The sequence below is a fragment of the Mus pahari genome, chromosome 19 (assembly GCF_900095145.1).
Source record: "Mus pahari chromosome 19, PAHARI_EIJ_v1.1, whole genome shotgun sequence".
NCBI classification, from domain to species: domain Eukaryota; kingdom Metazoa; phylum Chordata; class Mammalia; order Rodentia; family Muridae; genus Mus; species Mus pahari.
Genome location: NC_034608.1, coordinates 76,387,785 through 76,410,087, shown reverse-complemented (window position 1 = coordinate 76,410,087; position 22,303 = coordinate 76,387,785). Strand labels below are relative to the sequence as shown.

The window sequence follows — 22,303 nt, the reverse complement described above, 5'->3', positions numbered from 1 at the left end:
CAGTGACACTGGGTTCCTTTCCAATGGATACCCAGTGACACTGGGTTCCTTTCCAATGGATACCCAGTGACACTGGGTTCCTTTCCAATGGATACACAGTGACACTGGGTTCCTTTCCAATGGATACACAGTGACACTGGGTTCCTGCCCAGTGGATGCACAGTAACACATCAATGTTTTAGGAAACTGTGGCAATCTTACTATCTCAGGGAGACACTACGGGCTGCCATTTTAGCCCTCAGAATCAAGTCAAAACAAATATCTTGGATAAAAAGAAGACAAGATAAGGAATAGTAGTTTGTTTGTTTTTTAAACATGCTTTTCTACACGATGGACATTTTGATGATTGGAACAACAGAACTGCCTTTAGTTCCCCAAACAGTCTGTGCTCTCTCTTGCCTCTCCACCTGGGTGTTCCTCCTGCTTATAGCAAGCACACGCCTCCATCTCTCTCACTTAACATCTATGTATACATCATACAGATACCAACTTCTTTCCATAAGTCTTCCTTGATGTCAGCAACTCGGTGTGGATGTTTGTTTGGCCTCTGGTGGTTTCATGCTTCAAAAAACGAATGCATTCCATTTTGTTCTCAGCAAGCAATGCTTCTCACTCCCTGACAGTTTAGGATACTTGATGTAATGGGTCTGCTCTGAACTCCCCTGTTCTCCGTATGTGCATGTGTCTGCATATGTGTGTATGGGTACACATGGATATGTGTACATATGGAGGCCAGAGACTCACATCTGGTTTCTTCCTCAACTACTGCTCTCTGCCTTATGGAGACACTCTCTCTTACTGAACCCAGGCTGGACACCGGCAAACCCCTCGGTTCCACAATAGTTGGGACTACAGTGTGCACTGTTACTCGCCCTTAAGTAGGTTCTAGGGATCAGCCTCAGGGCTCGCGCTTATGCACCCAACACTTTGCAAACTGAGCCATCTCTCCAGGCCCCTTCCCAATTCATTTCCCAATTATGTTTGGAATAATCTAAGTGTGCTACTTCACATATATAAAAAGACTTCTTTTAGTCAGGTTTGGCCATAAGCTTTTTGAACGATGCTAATTAACGACAAAGGGAGCTAAGAAGTTACTGGAATCTGATGGAGAAGGAGTCATCAGTAAATGTTTAATGAAAGGACTACTCTGGGAATCATGTTCTAGTTCAGATGCTGTGGCAAATTAGGAAAGAAGTCCATTAGCAAGGACGGATAAGGGTGCTTGTCGCTGAGATTACCCACCTGAGGTCCAGCCCTTGGACACACAAGCTGGAAGGAATTGGCTCCCCAAAGGTGTCCTCTGACCTATTGCTTACACACACTTCAACACACACACAAAATAAATAAATGTAATAAAAGCATAAGAAATAAGTAGAAAAAGAAAAAAACAAAAAACAAAACAAAAAAAAAACCAAAATGAGAACATTAACTTCTCATGGACCTGGGGCTTTTCAAAGTTTCTGATCCTCACCCAAGGCAGCAAGCAGAAGAGAAAGCCAGATCATATCGGTGATGGACAGAAAGGATGCAGTCTCTTGAACACATCACAGGGATGCTTTTAGGAGTGATGCAAAGAGGCACATTTTATGATCTTCAGTAACTGAAGGACACATGGAAGGAACTCTTCCTAATGCAACAGCAGAGCCTTTCAAATCTGAAGTTCCATGAGGATGTCTTAATACCTAATTTGCATAATGAACTCTTATTTACGATGCTGAATATGATTCAAGACTGTACAAATGAACTTACCTCCACATAGGAAATTGGAAATATTCCTATTTTATCTGCCAGCATTCCTTCAGCCCAGTTTTCATCCACTCTGCGGATCACGGTCAGTACGTCGTCCTGAAGACACAAGAAAGCGGTGAATCTCTCTGACCCCATTAAATGTACCACCTAAGTAAGCAATCTCAAGATAGGGACTGAAGTTTTAATAGTAGATGAATAAAAATTCTGTCTCATACCTTTAGTACACAAACCTATGATGTTGTCATAAACCAAGCAGTAACTGCTGATCACTGTGATATTCTTTAAAACTTTTTGTTATATTCATTTGCAGTGGCGGGGGGTGGGGTGGGGGCAAGCAATCTCGTGCATGTGACGGTCAGAGGACGATTTTGGTGAGGTGAGTTTTTTCCTACCATGTAAGTCCTGGTCGTCAAACTCAGCTCACCTGTCAGGTTTGGCAATAGGTGCCTTCACCAGCTGAGACAGCTCGCCAAGCCCAGGTCCTCGGGTGTAACGGAGGGAAGCTAAAAGCAATCTCAGGGATACTATACCTTTGCAAAGGGAAGGCAATCTTTGTCAGCTTCCTTGTCCTTCACTTCAAAGTCGTAAAGTGCTTTGCACTGAGGCGGGGGCTGAGGTAAAGGTTTGATGATCTGCACGAAGTTGGTGGGGAAAAAGCCATGGACCCCGCTGACTTCCCCATGGTACCAATTCTCATCCACTTGTCGGCGCAGAATGATGATGTCCCCTTTGCTGAACTTAAGGTCTCCAGGCTCTTTTCCTTCGTAGTTATATAATGCTTTGGCACACGGTAACTGAGGTATTCCCTTAAGGAAAGAGAAGGATTTCAGTGAAATAACAGTCAGGTGATGCCTCTGAAAATATAATTGCACTTTTGTTGTCTTTTAAGTTAAGATCAAATTTGCCAACTTGGCCCTTGGAAGAACATCTTGCATAAAAATGTAATTTCATTTTATTACAATACAAATACAAAGAACATGGTATCCCTATATCGACATCAGTACAGCCTCTATACCTACATTCAATATAGAGATGCTTTGGTTTTGTTTGTTTAAAATTATTGTCCGAGTCTGTATCCTTATATGAAATTCAAAATTCATAAAATCTAAACTTAGTTTTTATGTTAATAATGTATTCATCAAGATAGATGATATAGATGGAGAAGAAAAATTTAAAGCAAAGCCTAATTCATCAACTTCACAATTACTCTAAAGCAGATTAGATTTTGGATAAATATTTTTCTGATGTGTCTTTTAATGTAGGAATGAGGTCATAATCTTTTATGAACTAAATAAGTATGTACTAAGACTCCTTTCTATTACGAAATATGGAATATAGCAGTAAGACCACCCCAGAGTCTGAGTGTAGTAGTTAGTGCTACTGTCAACTTGATTCAGCCTAAAGCCACCTGAAAAATGACTCAGTTGAGCACTTGTCTTTATGAGGCTTGTCTGTGGGCATGATGCAGGGGACTGCCTTGATTGTTTAGGGTTTGTCTGTATGGGGTTGTTGTGATGGTTACATGTTTGTCTGTGTAGGACTATCTTGATTGTTAAATGTTGGTCTGTAGGGGATTGTCTTGATTGTTAAGGGTTGATCTATGTGGGGTTGTCTTGATTGTTAAGTGTTGGTCTGTGTGGGATTGTCTTGGTTGTTTAGGGTTGTGTTTGTGGGGTTGTCTTGACTGTTAAGCGTTGGTCTGTGTAGGACTGTCTTGATTGCTAAGGGTTGGTCTGTTTGTCTGTGTGGGATTGTCTTGAATGTTAAGGGTTGGTCTATGCAGATTGTCTTGATTATTAAGGGTTGGTCTATGAGGAATTATCTTGATTGTTAAGAGTTGGTTTATGAGGGGTTGTCTTGATTGTTAAGGGTTGGTCTGTGTAGATTGTCTTGATTGTTAATTGATATAAGAGGGTTCAGCCCAGTATGGGCAGCACCATTTCATAAACACAGTCTTGAGCTGTATAGAAAGCTAGGTAAGGAGGAGCCTGTGAGCAAGCCAACCATCTGTCAGCTCTCCTCCACAGTTTGTTTCAAATTGACTGTTACCCAGGGTGTAAGCCAAATAAATCCTTACTTGTTGCTTTTGGCCAAAATGTCTTATCACAGCAACAGAAAGGACTTTAGAACACTACCCCTGACCCCAGGCTTTATCATCTCTAAGTGTTCAGACGTGGTCTTCTACAATTTAAAATATTCAACACGCTCTTCCTGGTTAAATAGCACAGAGAGACAAGAAGCAGAGAGATGAGGTTTTAAACATTACAATCTGGTTTAAAACAGCAAGTTAAAAACTGTGTGCTCCTCCACGACAATTTAATCATCCTATGGATTCAATATGACTTGTCTTTATGGCTCTTGGTGCCCATTTGTGAACATTAGTCAGCACTTTACGATTCCTGGCCTCCCTGCTGCCTAACACTGATACAGAGGATAAACAGTGAGTCAAAGACATCTGTAATAATTCGCAGAATTAGATTACAGCCTTCTGTCCCGCATATCCTCAGCCATGTATTCATCTGTGTGGAAGACCTTCATCAAGCTCTTGTAACCAGGCAATGTGCTAGAGCTGAAGACTCTAAAAGGAAATAATGCACAGTTCTCCTTGAGAGATAAGGCAGGTGAAGAAATGATAGCCCAGTGGCACAGAGTCATTCATGGAAATGCCCACTGCTTATGGGAAGAGAGAACTTGGGGCTTAGCAGATGGGAAAAATGAACTATTTCCACAAGTCTTTGTGGGAACCTAAGGGGTTAGCTTAGTAATGTTGGAGTAGGGGGATGGAAAGGAAAATGGGAACATTCCACACAGAGGGGACAAAGCCATCAAGGAGCACTATCAGGGACACAGGTGCTGGAAAAGCATTGGAAATGCAAGATACATGGGGTGGGGGGCAGTGGTGTCAAATTTACACTGGGTCTGGAACATTGTTAACAATCTTGGGTCAACAGGCCCTTCAAGCAACAGCCAAGGGTCTGAAGCCCAGGTGAATCTGTCCCTAGGCAGATGAGGCTGGTAGTAAAAGAGAATATGGGTTGGCAAGTGGACAGGTGACAACTATGTGTAAACAGAGCAGAACAACAGTTGATTTTTTTTTAAAATAAGTTTAATCTTTCCAGGAAAGTAAAGCAGAGCACGTGCGCATCTTGAACGGCTCATTCTCTCCAGAGTCCACTTAGATACGCAGAAGACCAACCTTTAATGGCTCACTCTCTTCACAGTCCACTCGGATACATCATTCTCTCCAGTCCGCTCAGATATATCATTCTCTCCACAATCTACTCAGATACACAGAAGACCAACCTTGAACGCTCTTACAATATAGCTCTGGACAATTAGCTTTTTTTATAATCAGTCTATTCAAACTTCTTCACTAAATATTTCTGTTTGAATGAAGGCGAATAGTGATTCGTTCTCTCACGACGCTACCTGGCAGTCAGTCACCTTGCCTTCCCTTGGTCCATGTGATGTCAATTAAAATGGCTCTGAAAGTCAGCGTTCCTGGAAGACACACGTTGAGCCATCTAGAGATCCGGATGCCCTCCTGTGCCCTTTTGAATCCTGCCTTAAGGCTGAGCTTTTAACTACTCAGTTCCTGTTACTTGACCTTGAGACGACCTTGTGAAGACACATCTGCCTCCATGCCCTCTGGTTCTTCCCTCATGCCCTTCAGAAACTCTGGTTTTCCTCGATGCTATGAACTCTGACTATAGTCTACTTAACATCCAGTTTTATGGAAGGTAGAATTCCTATCTTCGTCTGTCCTTACATATGGTTCACTCAGTTCTTTTCTATATTACGTATTTCTCAAAGCCTGGTTCTCACAGCTGAGCAAGACTTCCTGAAGCCAAGTTTGAGGAAATGAGTGTAAATCAGCAGCGCAGCGAGTGGTGTCGGGGTAGGGGTGGGGCGGAAAGGACCAGCAAGGGCATGGCAAAGAAATGGAGTTAATTTTAAATTTCACAAAATGTCCTAGAAAGAACTAAATGCTACGTTCATGAATTATCATCATCATCTCTTCCACCACCATCACCACCATCACCGCCATTACCACCACCAATCACCAACATCACCATCATCACCATTATCCATCAGTGTGAAAAGCCCAGTCACCAGTGAGATGGGGCACTTGACAATGCATTTGTTTTCAAGCAGCTGAACCCTTTCCCTTTGAAGGGATTCACACAGCAATCACATTTTATATGTATTATATGTATGTGTGTGTGTATTCATATATCCACTGTATGACAATTATGACAATGAAAAGAATGTTCCTCCCAGGAAGTGCTCAACAATTTTGAAATGCACACTTCTGAAGCCCACATTTGTTTTCTGAGCCGACTCCATTCATCTTCTGGTTGCACAGAAGAAATTACAAATTCCCCGACATGCACCGTTTAATGGGGAGTGGCATTTTAGATGTGGCTGTAGTTCATCTTGACAGGGCTAATGTAAGGCACTGGAAGGCTGCATGAATTAATTGGAAATCCTATTACAGACTCAGTGACAAATAACTCTATTCACCATTATGGCCCCTCTCCCCCTACCCCAACACCTCAATTAGCTGTTTGGCCACCTCCACCCTAGATTCATGCCAGATGAATCCACACACCAAGATTCAGATGTGGTGCTCTTAGAAACCATTTTCAACAGCTCCTTGAAGTGATCTGTAAAGTCCCAAACGCCCCACAGTAAGGTGCTTTTGTGATATGCTGATGCGGGAATAGAGGGAATGTATTTCTTTACAGATCATTTCCACACCCCAGTGGCCTAATGGACTTATTAACTTTTCCACAAAGCGAATCTATTAAGTGCTCCTAAAATCATCAAGCATCCTTAATAGAGCAAGTACCAACGGGAAATCCTATTACGATGATGGCGCTATGCATTATGGTTAGCCTGGAGTTACTGGCTCCATGCAACCAAAACTTCATTAATTCACACTGACTTGCTAAATGTTGACTGCCACGGTTATTTCAGTGATCAATAACCACAGAGAAAGAGTCATAAAGCTTATGGCGACCGAACCCACGAGCGCACAGTTGTGCATCTGGCAGTGTTTTTCTATGGTGTTCTTTTTCAATTAAATTCTAAGGCACGAGAAAGCCAGTTTGTGTCAAGTTTCTCAAAGGAAGGTTTCCCACATTAAATAAAATGAATTCTCTTCTGATTTCAAATCGAGCAAAGTTCAGTGATCTTTAGAAAACTTATTCCCACACAGGCTGCAGATGATTAAGGATAAATGGTTTAACGACTTGGAAGAGCAATAAAAGAACACATTTTCCTGCAACATCTGAAGGAAAAAAAGCCAGAACAATTGGTTTGAAAACCCCTAGAACTAGTCTTGGGGGTAAAAGACGTCCCAGCCCAGGGAGGCCAGACCTACTCATTCATCTCCTCCAAAAGGTCTGAGCGTGGTGTCATCACCCCGGCCTCTGCCCGCCCTCCCTGCCTTCAGCTGCTTGTCTTTTGGATCCTCAACATCAGGCCAGGGCCCCCCAAGGATCCACAGAGCTTAGATTTCACTTGGAGACTTTCACTTGGCTACACATGAAAGGGAGGCTTAAAAGGAGAGAACGCCAGGGAGAAACCAGACTGCAGCCCAACCTGGGGTATGTGGCTGTCACTCAGGCCGCCAGCTTTATCAAAAAGCTTGGTAACTGAGACAGGCGGAGTATTAGAACCATACTTCATCAGCAGTGACATCAACAAATACTGAATTATTATTTTGTTCATGGAAAAAAAAAAAAGCGCAGGATAGTGGATCACTTTACTTCACCATTACTGTTTGCTTCTGAATTACACACATTCAAGTGGCCGCGGATGACATTAAAATCCTCACACGGTCTGCACGCAAATATTTGTGATTAAATGTTCTCCACTTCCATTTCTGCACCATCAAGCACATTCCAATATATCTGGTGAAATGGTACTTGATGAGCCAGCTGGGAGTCCAACAGGTAAATAAAATACTCTCTGCCAACGTATTCCATGGACTCAAATGCTAATACCTCGATATCCACGCAAGGCAGCCTCTCTTTAACCTCAGGTGCCTTCACGCACTCCTCACTTCGCCATAAAGCAAAGCAGATTCAGCGGCCCACTGAAAAGAGAGCCCAGAAGATTCTCTTACAGCAGGAAGGGCTATAAATGTGAATTCAGTTATATCCAAATTGCCATTAACTCTGCCTGACTCCAACTCAACTTCCAAAAAAACTTTTCAGAAAGAACTGAGGAACAAAGAAATGAGCGCCAGTGCTACAGAGAGAAGCAAGCTACACAATGGATCAAGAAACAATTCTAAATAGCCCTTCATTTATTTGGGTATGTAGGCATGCGTGCATCTGGTATGAGTTCCTGTGGGCATGTGCACCATGACAAGCGGGTAGAGACCAAAGGACAATGAATTCTGGGGAGTTGGTTCTCATCTTTCACCACGGTCCTGGGGATTGAACTCGGGTCACTGGCCTTCCATAGCAAGCACCTCTACCCACTGAGCCATCCCACCAACCCAATACAATGTACTTAATGGCCACTAAATACAAAGTTTTCGTCTCAGGGTGTCTAAGTTAGATCATTACTCAAATATGATTTGAGATGTATCAACTTTAATATCATGCCCCATTATTACTCTAAGTATTGGGGGTCTCCAGTCTCCCCTTGCTTTGTCATTTCCTTTAACATTTATTTGTAAAGAACACTGCACTACAAGATTTTTATCTGGTGACCATTTCCTTAAGTTTCTGAAATCTCACTTATTGTACCCCTGAAGCTCCAAATAGCCTCATCATAACTTTAAACCTACCAGTGCTTTGTAAGTAATCAGCACTTAATGGGGGAAAAATTCCCCACATAAATATTTTTATTTCTGTTTTAGGGTACTGTAACCAGCACAGGGCCTGGTCCTTGGCAGGTAAGCTATCTACCACTGAGACACCCCAACATTGCATTTATTCATCCCCCCCATTCTATTATTCTGGCACCCCCTTCCCTTATACAACTATTTTCTTCAGCTTTCTCTTGAAGCACGCCTGCTTATCTAAACAACCTTTTTCCTCAATCCAGATCTGGTTCCAATTTTACTCCAGTTCAAGAATGTGGGCTGACGCAGGCCAGCCTAAGGAGGCACAGAAGCAGCCAGTGTGAAAGCTATAGAGGTTGGACAACAGAACCCTCGTTGGCAAAAACCTTATATTTAGGAGACAGGAAACAACAAATCCTAGGATGGAGAGGTAGAAAGAACGAGCAAAAGAAGCCACGGTAGCGAGAGTAATCCCTGAAACATGGTCTTGTCGACATCCACAACGTCTTCACAATCTAGAGATGGTTCCCAGTGACCTCTTAAATCAAATTAATGTTCTAACTCATCGGTTTTATGGCCCTCCGTTTGGGTTGACCGTTCCACCTCATATTTTCTACCCTCAGCAAGCAAAGCAGCAGCTGCTGTCACCACCTCGGGGCTCACGCATGCCATTCCTCCAGCACCAGAACATAGTGAGAGCAGCCCATGCCTCCTACCCCAACCCCAGACCCCAGCCAGGTTTATGTCACTGGTCTACCTGCAGTTGATAATTGCACATCATTGCTTCTGCTAGGATGTCCACCTTTGATGTCTGCTTGTTGTTTGGGATGGGATAAATGAGGCCAGGACCAGAGATCCAGTTCTGGTGTGGGTCAGCAGGTGGTCCAGGCGCTGTCTCCTATTGACGATTCTCTCCACTATCTGACAGAGGTGCTGCTCTTCCATGTATTCAGACTGCCCTACCCACCTGACATCCCATTATCTCAGTCAGTGTAGCTTCCATTTCCCCTGGACCAGAGCATCCTGTACTGTGGGACTCCAAATTACTCATCTTGATACCCTGAGCACCTACCTCAGTGTCTGCTAATGAATCCTTGCTGGAAAAGCTAATGACAAAAAAAAAAAAGTCCCCAGTGGGCTGAGTGGTAACACAAGGATAGACAAGTGGAAGAAAATTATGTTCAAGGAGAAGCAACTCAAAAGACAGTTGGTTGTGAAGGTAGATTCACTGGCTTCCTGTATACTATACAATATACACAGCCACAGATCTATGCGTCCCCAGGGCTGACTGCTACACAGCCCCTTTGAAGTTATCTTCAGTGCATCCTCTGTGCGTGCTACAGGCTGGGTGTGAGATCTGAAATGTGGGTGGTGTAGGAATACCAAGGAAGGAGAAAAATTCCACTCTGGGGATTCTGGGAAACCTGAGGCCGTCAGAAGTGTTCCAGAGAGACCCAGGGAAGTGTGATCAAGTCCTTCCAATTGGTATTCACATCCACGTACAGAAGACATGCTGGCCACCAACAATCGAATGTTTCCCCGCAAAGCCAATTGCTGCCATTTGAAGAATGTAAAACAAACTACGAAGCAAATCACAACAAACAAGTATTTTCCTTACAAATTCATTTGGCCATTATGAGGACATAGTCCTATAGCTGATTTATAGGTTTCTCTCAGATGGCCTTAAAGGGGGCGTGTCCAACTGACAGATGAAACTCTAAAACAAACCTTATGAATGTCTTTATGGGAACAGAGCAATTGAGAATGTAATTCACTGAAGCGAAATGCAGGAAACTCATGTCACTCATCGTCCTCAATGTTTGTTTGCTATTTCACTACGTGTTCAATAGCTGAGAGCATTTTGCCGAGAACACGGAAATTTGCTGGGGAAATCCCCTGTAGTGACTTGAGTTACCTAGCTTGAACCCTCAAGGCAGGATGGGAAATGTTTTCTGGTAACATGTTAAGTTTCTGCCTCTCTGAAAGCAGTTTGGTTCATGGTTGAGCAACTGCCCTTTCGCTATCCCTGCCCCATATGAAACATCTCACGTGGCTTGGGGCTGAGGGTTTGACAGGCAGGAATGACCACACAGGGAGAACTCTGCATCCTAACAGAAGCCCAGGTATGGAAGGGCAGGGAGAGTGTGTGAGAGCAGGCTGTGCGCGGCATAAAAGTCTGAGAAGAATCCAACCAAATCTGATGGCTTGATTTGGGATTTGTGTGTGAGTGTCTCCATCTTTTCATTTTAGGACCTTAGAGAATGTATGCCCACATGCCCACATAGTTTAAACAATGAATGTTAAAAAAAAAAAAAAAAAAAAAAAGAGTTCAGAGTTTTGCAATTAAAATAACAATGCAATATGTTTGACAGGCCTATGCAGTCAAAGTTCCAAGGCAATTTGACTGTAGAAAAGATAAGCTTTTTGAAAAAAAATGGTTCTAAAAACAATAGAGATGGGATTAGACGTGCCCCCATCTCAGACCATATGAGAAAAAAACCTAAACTCAGATGATTTTCATCATCAAATGTGAAGGTTGAAACTTTGACGCTTGGGGGGAGGGGCACAGAAAATAAACAAAATAAAGGCTACCCTACTCTCTTAGGATTGTATAGTTCTGTTTCCCCAAAGACATGATAAAGAAAATAAAAATATAAGTGACAGATTGGGAAACTATTTTCAATGCTAACATCTAACAAAAGGCCCAGCCCCAAACCTCAAAACCCCTATGAATCAACCATTCAGTTTGTGAACTGGATAAAACAGAGGTTGGAAGATGACTCAGAAGTCTGCAGAGGGCTAGGGTTTGGTCCCAGCACACAGGCAGCTCACAACCACCAAAGCTGTCCAACTCTAAGGAGACCCAATGCCTCTGGCCTTCATGGAATCTACACTCAAGAGCATATACCTACATACAGATACACATGTACACGTACACAATTAAAAATGATAAAAAGTAAACCTTTTGTATAACAGAAGATCTAAATGTACAAAAGGGAAGTGTTCTATATGGTTGTACTGGCTGGTTGTGTGTGTCAACGTGAAACAAGCTGGAGTTATCACAGAGAAAGGAGCTTCAGGTGAGGAAATGTCTCCACAAGATCCAGCGGTAAGGCATTTTTCTCAATTAGTGATCAAGGGGGAGGGCCCATGGTGGGTGGGACCATCCCTGGGCTGGTAGTCTTGGGTTCTATAAGAGAGCAAGCTGAGCAAGCCAGGGGAAGCAAACCAGTAAGCAACATCCCTCTGTGGCCTCTGCATCAGCTCCTGCTTCCTGGTCTGCTTGAGTTCCAGTTCTGACTTCCTTTAGTGATGAACAGCAATGTGGAAGTGTAAGCTGAATAAACCCTTTCCTCCCCAACTTGCTTCTTGGTCATGATGTTTGCCCAGGAATAGAAACCCTGACTAAGACGACGATCAAGATCAGATCCAACATCCTGAGTAGTAATGGAACCCAAGATAGCACTAAAATGAGCTATTATCTCACATTTATTAGACTGAGGGATATTTAAGGATGCCGGGGTTAATGCTCAATGACTGAGTACCTGCCCAGTACAGCGAGGCTCTGGGTTCACTCCCTAGGATCAACAATACCAACACCAACAAAAGGAGCAAGTGAATGAACAGAGAGTGACAACAGAAAGTGCCAAGAATACGGAGAAATTAGAATTCCCATATATTGCAAGCAGGAGTTAGAAACTGGCAAATTCTTACAAACACATATAGTGTGCTCTGTGAACTAACTCTTCCGTAGTAACGGAAACATCACGTGCACATAAAAAACTTGGGCAAACAAGCTATTTATAGATACCAAATACTAAAACTAGTCCAAACGTCCATCAGGATGAGAACAAACAACGGGACATTACCCAACTATAACATTGGAGGATGGGGGTGCAACTCAGTAGTACCATTGGTTTAGGATGCTGGAGCCAGGATTCACCCAGGACCACCACCAACATAACGACATGCCAGTGAAGATATCCCACATAAACATTATGAGATTATACCGATACAGCATTCAGGAACAAGGGAGGCAAATCAACTGTGACAGAAGTCAGAACAGCAGTTCTGTGTGAAATGAGAAATGTGCAGCAGGGGCCATTGGGAAGACTATCAAGACTATATTCTGCATCTTGGTGGGGACATGAAGTACCTGGGTCAAATGCAATAGATTGTGATCCACACTTAATATATAGAAATTTTACTTCAGGTTTGGTTTTTTTGTTTTGTTTTGTTTTGCTTTGCTTTGCTCTGCTTTGCTTTGCTTTTTAATTTGAGACAAAACAGAGAAGCAGCACTTAGATAAAACATCAAGAATGGCTGAATACACTAGGCATGTTTCCATGTATGGACACAGACGGGGAAATGTAGAAGTCCAAAGGAAATAAGCTGTACATCAACAGAATGGAAAAGCTGAGAAACAAGAACTCTAAAGTATGAGGCGGGCAGGTCCAACTTTTTGGCACTGTAACATGCACCAAGAGTTTTCCCCCTACAAAATCCAGGTTTGAGAAATACATAATCAAGTTACCAAACCACACACACACACACACACACCTCATAATATTCTAAGTGGGTTTATAAATTTTGTGCTGGGCTCTATTCAATATCTATCCTTGGCTGCATGTGGCATGTGGGTTGCAGGCTGGACCAACCCCAGAGGACAGACACTGTTCAGAAAGGAAAGCTGTCTCCAAGCAGACAGGGCTACAGAACATGTAGAAGGTCTGCTCTAAGCTGACTGCTCACTGAGCACCAGGTTGTCTCTCCACGCCACGTCAGAGATTTCACTCTGAATCTCATGAACAAAGGAAGAGAGAATCGTGGTGTGCATGGTCACTGGGCACAGATGAAAGGTGATAAAGGGATGGGAAACTATTATGATGGACAAGCCGAAGGACTGAGATGCACTAATAGGGTAGTGTTCAGAGTCCAGCTTTCAACACTATGAAAGGCTCTCACACAAAGAGAAAGAGAGCAAGACCAGTTCACAGAACTGAAGGAAAAACCCAGCTTAGACGGATGCATGCATTATTTAAGACGGATAAAAGAATTTCCTGATAGGGAGGGCTGTTAAATATTGCAATGTATTATGACAGCTCCTTCACTGGAGACTTGTAAAAATGGGACTGTCTCACAAGCTTGGCTCTGCCTCAAGGCACAGGGGGCACATGACAAGGGGTTTCTAGGAATACTATGAGCTTCTTAGCAATCCAACTATTTGAAAAGAATTATGATTGATTTTGTCCTATTTCTCGAAGCAAGGTTACTCTCAAGAATAAGGGTACTTACTGACTAGTTTTTTTTGTTGTTGTTTTTTTTTTTTTTTTTTTTTTTTTTTTTTGCCAACTCCGCAAAAGCTAGAGTTCCCAGGGAAGAGCAACCTCAATTGAGACAATGGCCTCATCTGAATGGCCTGTAAGCAAGCCTGTGGGGGGCATTTTCCTGATGAATGACTGATGTGGCAAGGCCCAGCCCACTGAGAACAGTTCCATCCCTGGGCAGGTGGTCCTGGGTTGTATAAAAACGTAAGCTAAGCAAACCATGGAGAGCAAGTCAGTAGGAAGCAGCATCCCCTCACGGGCCCTCCTTCAGTTCCTGCACTGGCTTCCAGTGATGATGGAGCTGTGGTGTTTTATCCTAACAGCAGAAAAAAAATCCAAGACAACAAGCACAGGAGGCAGGTACAGGAGGCAGGCAAGGAGGGCACATTTAGAAAGAAAGTAGACGCTGAACTTAAGGAAACAAATCTAGGCAGCCTGAATCCTTCAAACCTACTGCAACCCAAGACAGTGTCGTTAGGAAACGCTGGGAGTGCCATGGTCAGCCAGCCATGCTGCCTTTCATCTAGTGACTCTGAGCCAGTCACATGGGGTGTGCACACAGCAGCATTCCTACCCTTCAAAGGGGTGTACTGACAGTCGATTAAATGTGGAGCCACAGAGCAAAGGCTGAATAATTACTTTAGTATAACCACCTCTTAGTTTCAAATAAATTCATTACAAGGACAATAAAGTCAATCCCATGAAACCCCCAATATAGAACCAAGGTCTTTAAAATATAATTAAGTCCCTTCATGTAAAAAAAGAAAAAGAAAAAGTCTTCCATACCCTATCCATGCATAAGGTTTGCAATTCTGATTTTCAGAAAGGAATAACAAAAACCTGTAGCCAAACCCCCTTAGCGCTCTCCTGGCTGAGCTCCTCCTGCAACTGTAGGAAATGATGCTTGAAAAAGACTCTAGAAATAGTCTGTGGTAATGAAATGAATGTTACTTAAAGACACTAACTGCCACTCCCCCCTGCTTTCTCTGTAGAGGAAAAAAAAAAAAAGCCTCTGGAAGTAAAACTAGAGTCCACTTTCGATGAACAACGTCGCACCAGCTGGTGTATGTATGTGTGTTTCCCTGGCGGGTCCTCTGAACAGAGTGATCCAGTTAAAGAATGACAATCACCTCCAATTAGGGATAAAGAAAGAAAGCAACGAAGGGGGGGGCGTCTTTAGTAAGGGCACTCCAGCTCCCATTGTATTCTAAATAACTGGACAATGAGATATGAACTAGAGATGTTTCCAACCAAAACAAATGATTTATATTTATAAAAGAATTTCCTCCCTCCCAGTCTCCCCTACCATCTACCCTCCTCCTCCCTTTTGTACAGATGTATGACGAGTAGAGAAGGGAGTTGAGACTTTTAGCCCTTCCCCCTCTTCCCCTCTCCCCTCCCTCTCCCATCCTTCTTTTCTTTTTGTTCTTTTTGTTTTTGAGGCAGTGTCTTGCTAGGTTGTTCGGGTTAGCCTCTGAGGTACCATGTCATGCAGACTGGTCATCCTCCTGCCTCCTGAGCACTGGGATTGTAGGCACGCACCGCTCACCTGAGCTCTTATGTATTTATCTTTTTTGATACAGCAAAGCTTATAAAATAAAGTGAGCATCTGCACATTTGAGGCTGTTTTTTTTTTTAAAGATTTACTTATTTATTTATTATATGTAAGTACACTGTAGCTGTCTTCAGACACTCCAGAAGAGGGAATCAGATCTTGTTACAGATGGTTGTGAGCCACCATGTGGTTGCTGGGATTTGAACTTAGGACCTTTGGAAGAGCAGTCGGGTGCTCTTATCTGCTGAGCCATCTCACCAGCCCTTGAGGCTGTTTTTATTAAGTGCTTAATATAAATCTCACGTGACAGTCATGTATCGCAGGAACAGCAGCAGGAACAGGGGACCCAGCACACGGCCACAGAGGAACCCAGGGCAGGCACTCCTCACCTGATTTTTTTGAGGCAAGCTCCCTTCCTGAACCTGATTAGCTAGAGCAGCTGACTAGCTAACCTCAGGAATCCTCCTGTCTCTGCTTCTTGAGGGCTGCTTTCACAAGTGTGTGCTGTCCCACCTGGCTTCTTACTTAGATTCTGAGAATCTGATCTTGGGGCTTGCACAGTGAGCACAATACTGACTTAAACATCTCCCCGGCCCCAGGAAATATTTTTGAGGGTAGAATGCTAAAAAGTAGAACTAAAGGCCAGAGAACACACATACACACCTGTGAGAGAGGAGAAACATGCATGTGCTATCATAAAGAAACCCTGCTCCCAGACTAGCCTGCCTCAGGGGGAAAGCCAAATGTGACATTTTAATGCCCTGGCTATAACTCACATTTGAATAGATGTATACAAAGACAGCCAAAAGAATAAAGGGTAACATTTTAAACTCACTAAATTTTGTTTTTGTTTTTTTTGTTTATTTTGGGTTTGTGTGTGTGTGTGTGTGTGTGTGTGTGTGTGTGTGTGTGTGTGTGTGTGTTTAAGACAGGGTTTCTCTGTGTAGCCCTGGCTGTCCTGGAACTCACTCTGTAGACCAGGCCTACAGAAAATCCTGAACTCAGAAATCCGCCGGCCTCTGCCTCTCAAGCGCTGGGATTAAAGGCGTGCGCCACCACTGTCTGGCTTGGGAAACAAAACATTTTAAAAGCAATTGAAGCCTACTGCACTTTACTTCACCAATGATACACTAGATAAGTATCAAAAAGAGATGTCTGTAAGTCCTTCCCCCACCCCATCCCACTGCACACTGCTCTTAACTAATCCTGACTAGAATATTCAGCTGTATGAAGTAATTGGCAACTTGTGTGACATATCTACGGCCTCAGTTAAACTCCTTCTATCCCTGTTCTTCAGACTCTCTCTGTATTATAACTAGACTTGCAACATGGCTATCCTAAGTTCCTTTATGGGTACGAGAAAAATTAGTTGTAAAGAAACACAACCAAAAAAACAAAGGAAGAAATAGGGAACAGGACACAGATTGTCTCCATGGTCATGGTCCCTTTCTGCCGACCGTGTGACCACGTGACTCAAGTCATCACACTTTAAGGACGTATGCCTACAGTGTGATCCAGTGTGCGATCCAATGGTACTGAAGATCTTGGAGCCTGAGAGTTAAGTGTGTTAGCATTGGGGAAAATAACAAAAGCCTAGATAGGATCCCTGAATCCCAAAGGGGTTAGTTCACTGAATTTGTGCGTGTGTGTGTGTGTGTGTGTGTGTGTGTGTGTGTGTGTGTGTGTAAGAACAGGGAGAGAATGAATGAACTAGATTCATCCCTGACAGAAGCAGGCCCTGGAACCTGCATAATAAGACTCCCAATCGATGTACACTGCCATTCAATAGACCAGGATGGGGCTTGTGGCTTCTGCGTTTCTAGGAGCTGCCAGTTCCTGGCGCCACAATACCAGCAGCAAAGGAATCAAGGGTCAGGCTCCTTCCCAAACTTCTTTGCTGGTCTTCCATCTCAGGTGCCTCAGTGCTCCATCACTGAGTCCTTTCCCAATCTAAAGTCACTCCTAAAATGATAGCTCCCGGATTTCCTCCTTTGAAAACTGAGTTATAAAAGCCTTTGTCAACCACAGCTGGGTACTAAAATCAACTAGGATGTTTATGGTTTCCTCCTTCCCCTCCCCCCCATCCTCCTCATCGATTAAATAGACATCTCCAGGGTTAGTCAGAAGTCTGCTCCTGGATGACTCCCCACAGACATAGCTAACTACATCTGGTCCACCTAACTGCTGTCTACCTCTAGAAATCTGGTCTACCTCTAGAAATCGCCCAGATCTGATCCCAGCCAGTACTTCTTACCTGAGCTCTGAGTGTCTTCCTCATATCCCGATTTATCCCAAGCTGCCACGTCCAAAACAGTCTTCTGAATTTCCACCTGCCCTTCTACCTGTTCCCAATCCCCACCCTGTCACCCCTCTAACCCACTCCCCCACCCCCCACCCCCACTTTTCACCTCACTTCGTTGGTCACTGCGTTGCTAACTGTGGTGGCTCCATTTCTGGCCTTCCACAGCCCACACCCAATCCTTCAGCAAGCCTACTGACTCTACCTTGTAAACATCATCCAATTTCTGCCGCCTCCACTGCTCCCAGCCTGAGCCAGAAATATGCTTCCATGTTGCTACTCTTGCCCCACCCTCTGTATCCTCTACTCTTTCTTGTCTGTCAGTCTCATAGTGGCTTCCCACTCAAAACCAAACAAACCTCTTCCCGTGGGTCTTCTTGCTTTCTGCCCTGAAGCCCTGTTTACTACAACCAAATATGCCCTCACCTCGATCTTCAACTTCCTAGCGTCTAGAACTGTGAAAATGTAGACGATCGCGACCTTTAAACTATTTAATCACATGTTGGCTCTAGAGCTTAAAACAGGCCCAAGCTCATTGTCAGTGTCAGAGCTGAGGAATTTCTCTAATCATGAGCTGCCTATCAACATGGCGACCAACTAACCACGGAGCAGCATGCTGCAAGTGGTGGAACTTCAGGGTCCCTTCTACCTCTCAGCATTATTTCTTAGGAATTTATTTCTCCTTCCTCGCTCCACAACACTTCAAACCCAGAGCAAAGAACGCTGCAGGGCAATTTTTTACAGCTCTTTTGAAGGTACGGTGGTTAGCTACATTTGAACGGATTATAAGCCATCTTTTAAGTACAGCACTTTCACACAATTCAGTTATCGCAAAACAAATACGGGAAGTATACTGTTGATGTCAGCTACACACACCACCGCCTGGAAGACACAAACATACTCATTATTACACTTTTACTTATCACCGAACCCTACCATTTCAAATTCTTTTAGACAACATGCATCTTCGCCTAACAGCCCCCAGCTTATAGAGTGGAGGATCTTTACACCCATTTGCAACAAAGGAGACATTTTTTATTCGCTAAGATATAAACTAGACAAAAGCCGAGATATGTAGGGAGAGAGACCATGCTAGTACAGGGTTGAGCACTGAAGTGCTGGGAGCACAGGCATGCTGAGTGAATGTGTACAGTTAACACAAACTCGGGCATGCCAAGGATGCCAACACCGCAGACCCTGGCTGGACGAGGACAGACGCCAGCAACGTGTCCAGAAAATACTGACCACAGCTCCCTCCTCTCATGACTGCAGCACAAGAACACGCCCCACAGACACCCCCTATGAGATTAGCTAAACCCACCTCCTTGTTTATCTATAGACAAGAGCTCTCCTCAATCCAGATGTACAATACAAACATCCTGAGTTTCTTTTTTTTTTTTTTTTTTAAAGATTTATTTATTTATTATATGTAAGTACACTGTAGCTGTCTTCAGACACTCCAGAAGAGGGCATCAGATCGCATTACGGATGGTTGTGAACCACCATGTGGTTGCTGGGATTTGAACTCAGGACCTTCGGAAGAGCAGTCGGGTGCTCTTACCTGCTGAGCCATCTCTCCAGCCCCCACATCCTGAGTTTCTAGGACACCTCCATGAGAGCACACAGTTCACGCGACCCCAACTTTTCTGTGTGACAGCGTGTCTCGTCATTCTTCATCCACTCCTGACCTCAATCTCTAAAGCTGTGCAGGCTGTAGCAGTGAAGGATGCCCACGGTGACTTGAATAAACACGCTTTGTAAATGTTATGAATGTGCATTCAATAGGCAAGAAAACCATATACAACCCATTTTCTATGTCCTTGTCACCGGAAGAGTAGCCTAAGAGAAGTTACTTTGTGACTTAGTGTTGCAATTAGGTACATTTAACCTATGTCAACTGTCTGATTCACTCATTTCTAGTTAAGTTGAAGAGCTACTCAAGTGTTTTCATGTCTCTGTATTTATATCTTATTTACACACACACATGTATGTATGTATGTATGTATGTATGTATGTATGTATGTATGTATAAATGGGTTTCCAGAGAATTTAAGGATTAAAAGAGGAAATATCCTCAAGTGATGTTATATATTTGTATATATAATGAGATCAGACAGAGAGAGAGAGAGAGAGAGAGAAGGAAGATGAAGATAAAAATGCTAAAAACTTTACTTTTCACAGGAAAGAGCCTTGAGACTTTGGTTTTGTTTTCTCCGGAAGTCCATGTGGAAGGCTGTGGGGGATGGGACTGCTTAGTCAGCAAAGTGCATGCTCACAGGTACTGAAGACCTGAGTCTGTGCAGAGTCATACATGTGCTGGCATACAATGTGCTCACACATATACACAATCATGTTCACGCAAAAGAAGAAAAAGAAAGAAAAAGGGATGGATGGGTGGGTGAGTGGATGGATGGATGGACAGATGGATGGACTCTATGTCTGGGCCCTTCCTTAATGCATTAAATCATAGGAATTTAGGGCTGAAGGAGACTGAAAGGATTACTTAGCCCCATTTCCTCACCTTAGGAGAAGGAAGTAAATTGACTGCCCACAGTTGAGCACAGCTAGCTGGAAGGAATGCCCGGATGGGGGTCTAAGGTAAAAGGGCTTCAGAGATCAGGCTCCAATGTGGTAAGGAGGGTCCCAGAGCAAGCTAGAGAGAGTGTAAGCTGGCTTTGTGGCACTCAGATGTAAATGTTCTATTCCTTTCTTTCGTGAATGTGTAGGGACATCAGTGGAACCGGGCTCAGACAGTGTGTGTGTGAGCATGCAGGCACGCACTCGGCATCACAGACTATTTCCTCAGTTCCTGTGTCTTAGCTTCTTCCATCATGTCCCTCTTCCCCTTAAGACACACAATTAGCACAAACATCCTTGAACCGCTGCCTCTATTTTTGAAAATTACGCTTTTAGCATGGAAGATTATACTCATGGATTAATATTCTTGCTAAACTCTCTTAGTCTACACGGCAACGGGGGCTTTATACAAGGAAAGAGTATCCTGGATCATCTGGGTATGCTCAATGGAATCACAGGGGCTTTAAAATCAGAGCATCCCCAACCTGGTTCTGAGTTGAGGATGCGATTAAGGAAGCATGATCAAACAGATGCAGTGTTGCTGGCTTTGAAGACGGCAGAATAGAACCAGAAACCAGGCGAGGGAAGGTGTTCTCCTCTAGAGCCACCAGAAAACAATGCAGTCCTGCCTGTTCTGGCCCAGGAAGACCCACGTCGGATGTCTGATTCATCCCAGGGTTAATCGGTGCAGTTTGAGGCCACTCAGCTCATTGGAATTTCAGAAGCAAGGGGAGAACTAATAGCCACTGCCAGCCACCATCCTCATCTGGCATGTCTGAGGTACCCAGACATATGGAAGAAATCCAGCCTTGTCCTTTTGAGGACCTTCCCACCGTCTTCAGGTTAACCAAGGGTAACTTTAGAACGGCGCACAGCTTGACAACAGAGAAAGAGGCTCCCGAAAGCTGGACAAAGACAACAGGGAACAAACTTTGAACAACTTAAGCTGTACTGTTTACTTTAGCATACTCTTTGAACTCCATGTGCTTCCAAGGGAAACAAAATTTACTTTGAATAAATTTTACAGTCTTCTACTTGAAACAGCTGGTTGGAGTTTTCAAAAAGCATCTTGTCAGAATTATGCTTTTTTTTTTTCTTAAGACATATTCCACCCACTAAGTCATACCAGAAGCCTTGGTAATCACGGAAAGTAGCCTTCGTGAACATGAATCCCTCCGATGTCCAGCCTGCAATAAGTCTTTTAGAGAAAGGAACAAAGCCACCAAGTGCCTTATATGTAATTCTGAAGAACCTACACAGGTCACGGCATCTCCATGGCATGGGAGGGGTGAGCAGGGATGTAGTTAGGGATGAACAAAGCCAGGCCATTCCCACAACAGCAGATTCGGCTAAGACGCAGCCCAAGGTTTAACCAACTTCTTCCAATCTCCAGCAAAATGTGGCACAATCTGGAAAGAGATTTCCCATGAAGAATATAGGACAGAAGAAAAAAAGAAAGGCAAGGGGTGGGAGGGGGGAGGGATAAAAAAAAAAGTTAAACCTGAATACCTACAGAGAAAAATGTGCCCAAACCGGAGTCTGAGGCTAATGTCCCCAGTCTGGTTTATATGAATACAGAGTCTCCACCTCAGTCAATTGTTGACATTACGTAATTAGCCGGTTACAATAATAACACTGCAGCTTAACAGACTGCCACAACTGGAGGAATTTTAACTACTTTGGTGAACTGCCTGTCACCAGCTACATCTGTGCTGGTCTTCAAAGCAAAAGTGGGACAAGAAAAGAGGTGAATGCTTAGCATGCAGATGGCCATGGAGCAAGACAAGAAGGGTCTGGCCTGCTGAGGAGTGGGGGTTTGGGGTATTTACTCCATTCCCATCTGTTCTTTATTTTTATTTAGTTAGTCCAGCCCTTGCTTGTTGCCGTAAGTAAATAAGATTCAGTCAAGAACCTCAGATAAGCAGGTAACTAGGGAAAAAAGAAAGAAAGAAAGAAAGAAAGAAAGAAAGAAAGAAAGAAAGAAAGAAAGAAAG

The 22,303-nt window shown here is 43.6% G+C and overlaps 1 protein-coding gene across 1 annotated transcript in view; it reads right to left on the bottom strand.

Moving 5' to 3' along the window:
- Sh3rf1 (SH3 domain containing ring finger 1) overlaps nt 1-22,303 on the bottom strand; it is a 167,266-nt gene that overhangs the window by 56,833 nt on the left and 88,130 nt on the right. Inside the window, exons 3-4 of the mRNA XM_021218967.2 lie at nt 2,280-2,555; nt 1,750-1,845 (exon numbers count right to left, since the gene is read on the bottom strand). Coding sequence (XP_021074626.1) covers nt 1,750-1,845; nt 2,280-2,555 — 372 coding nt within the window. The remainder of the gene's footprint in view (nt 1-1,749; nt 1,846-2,279; nt 2,556-22,303) is intronic.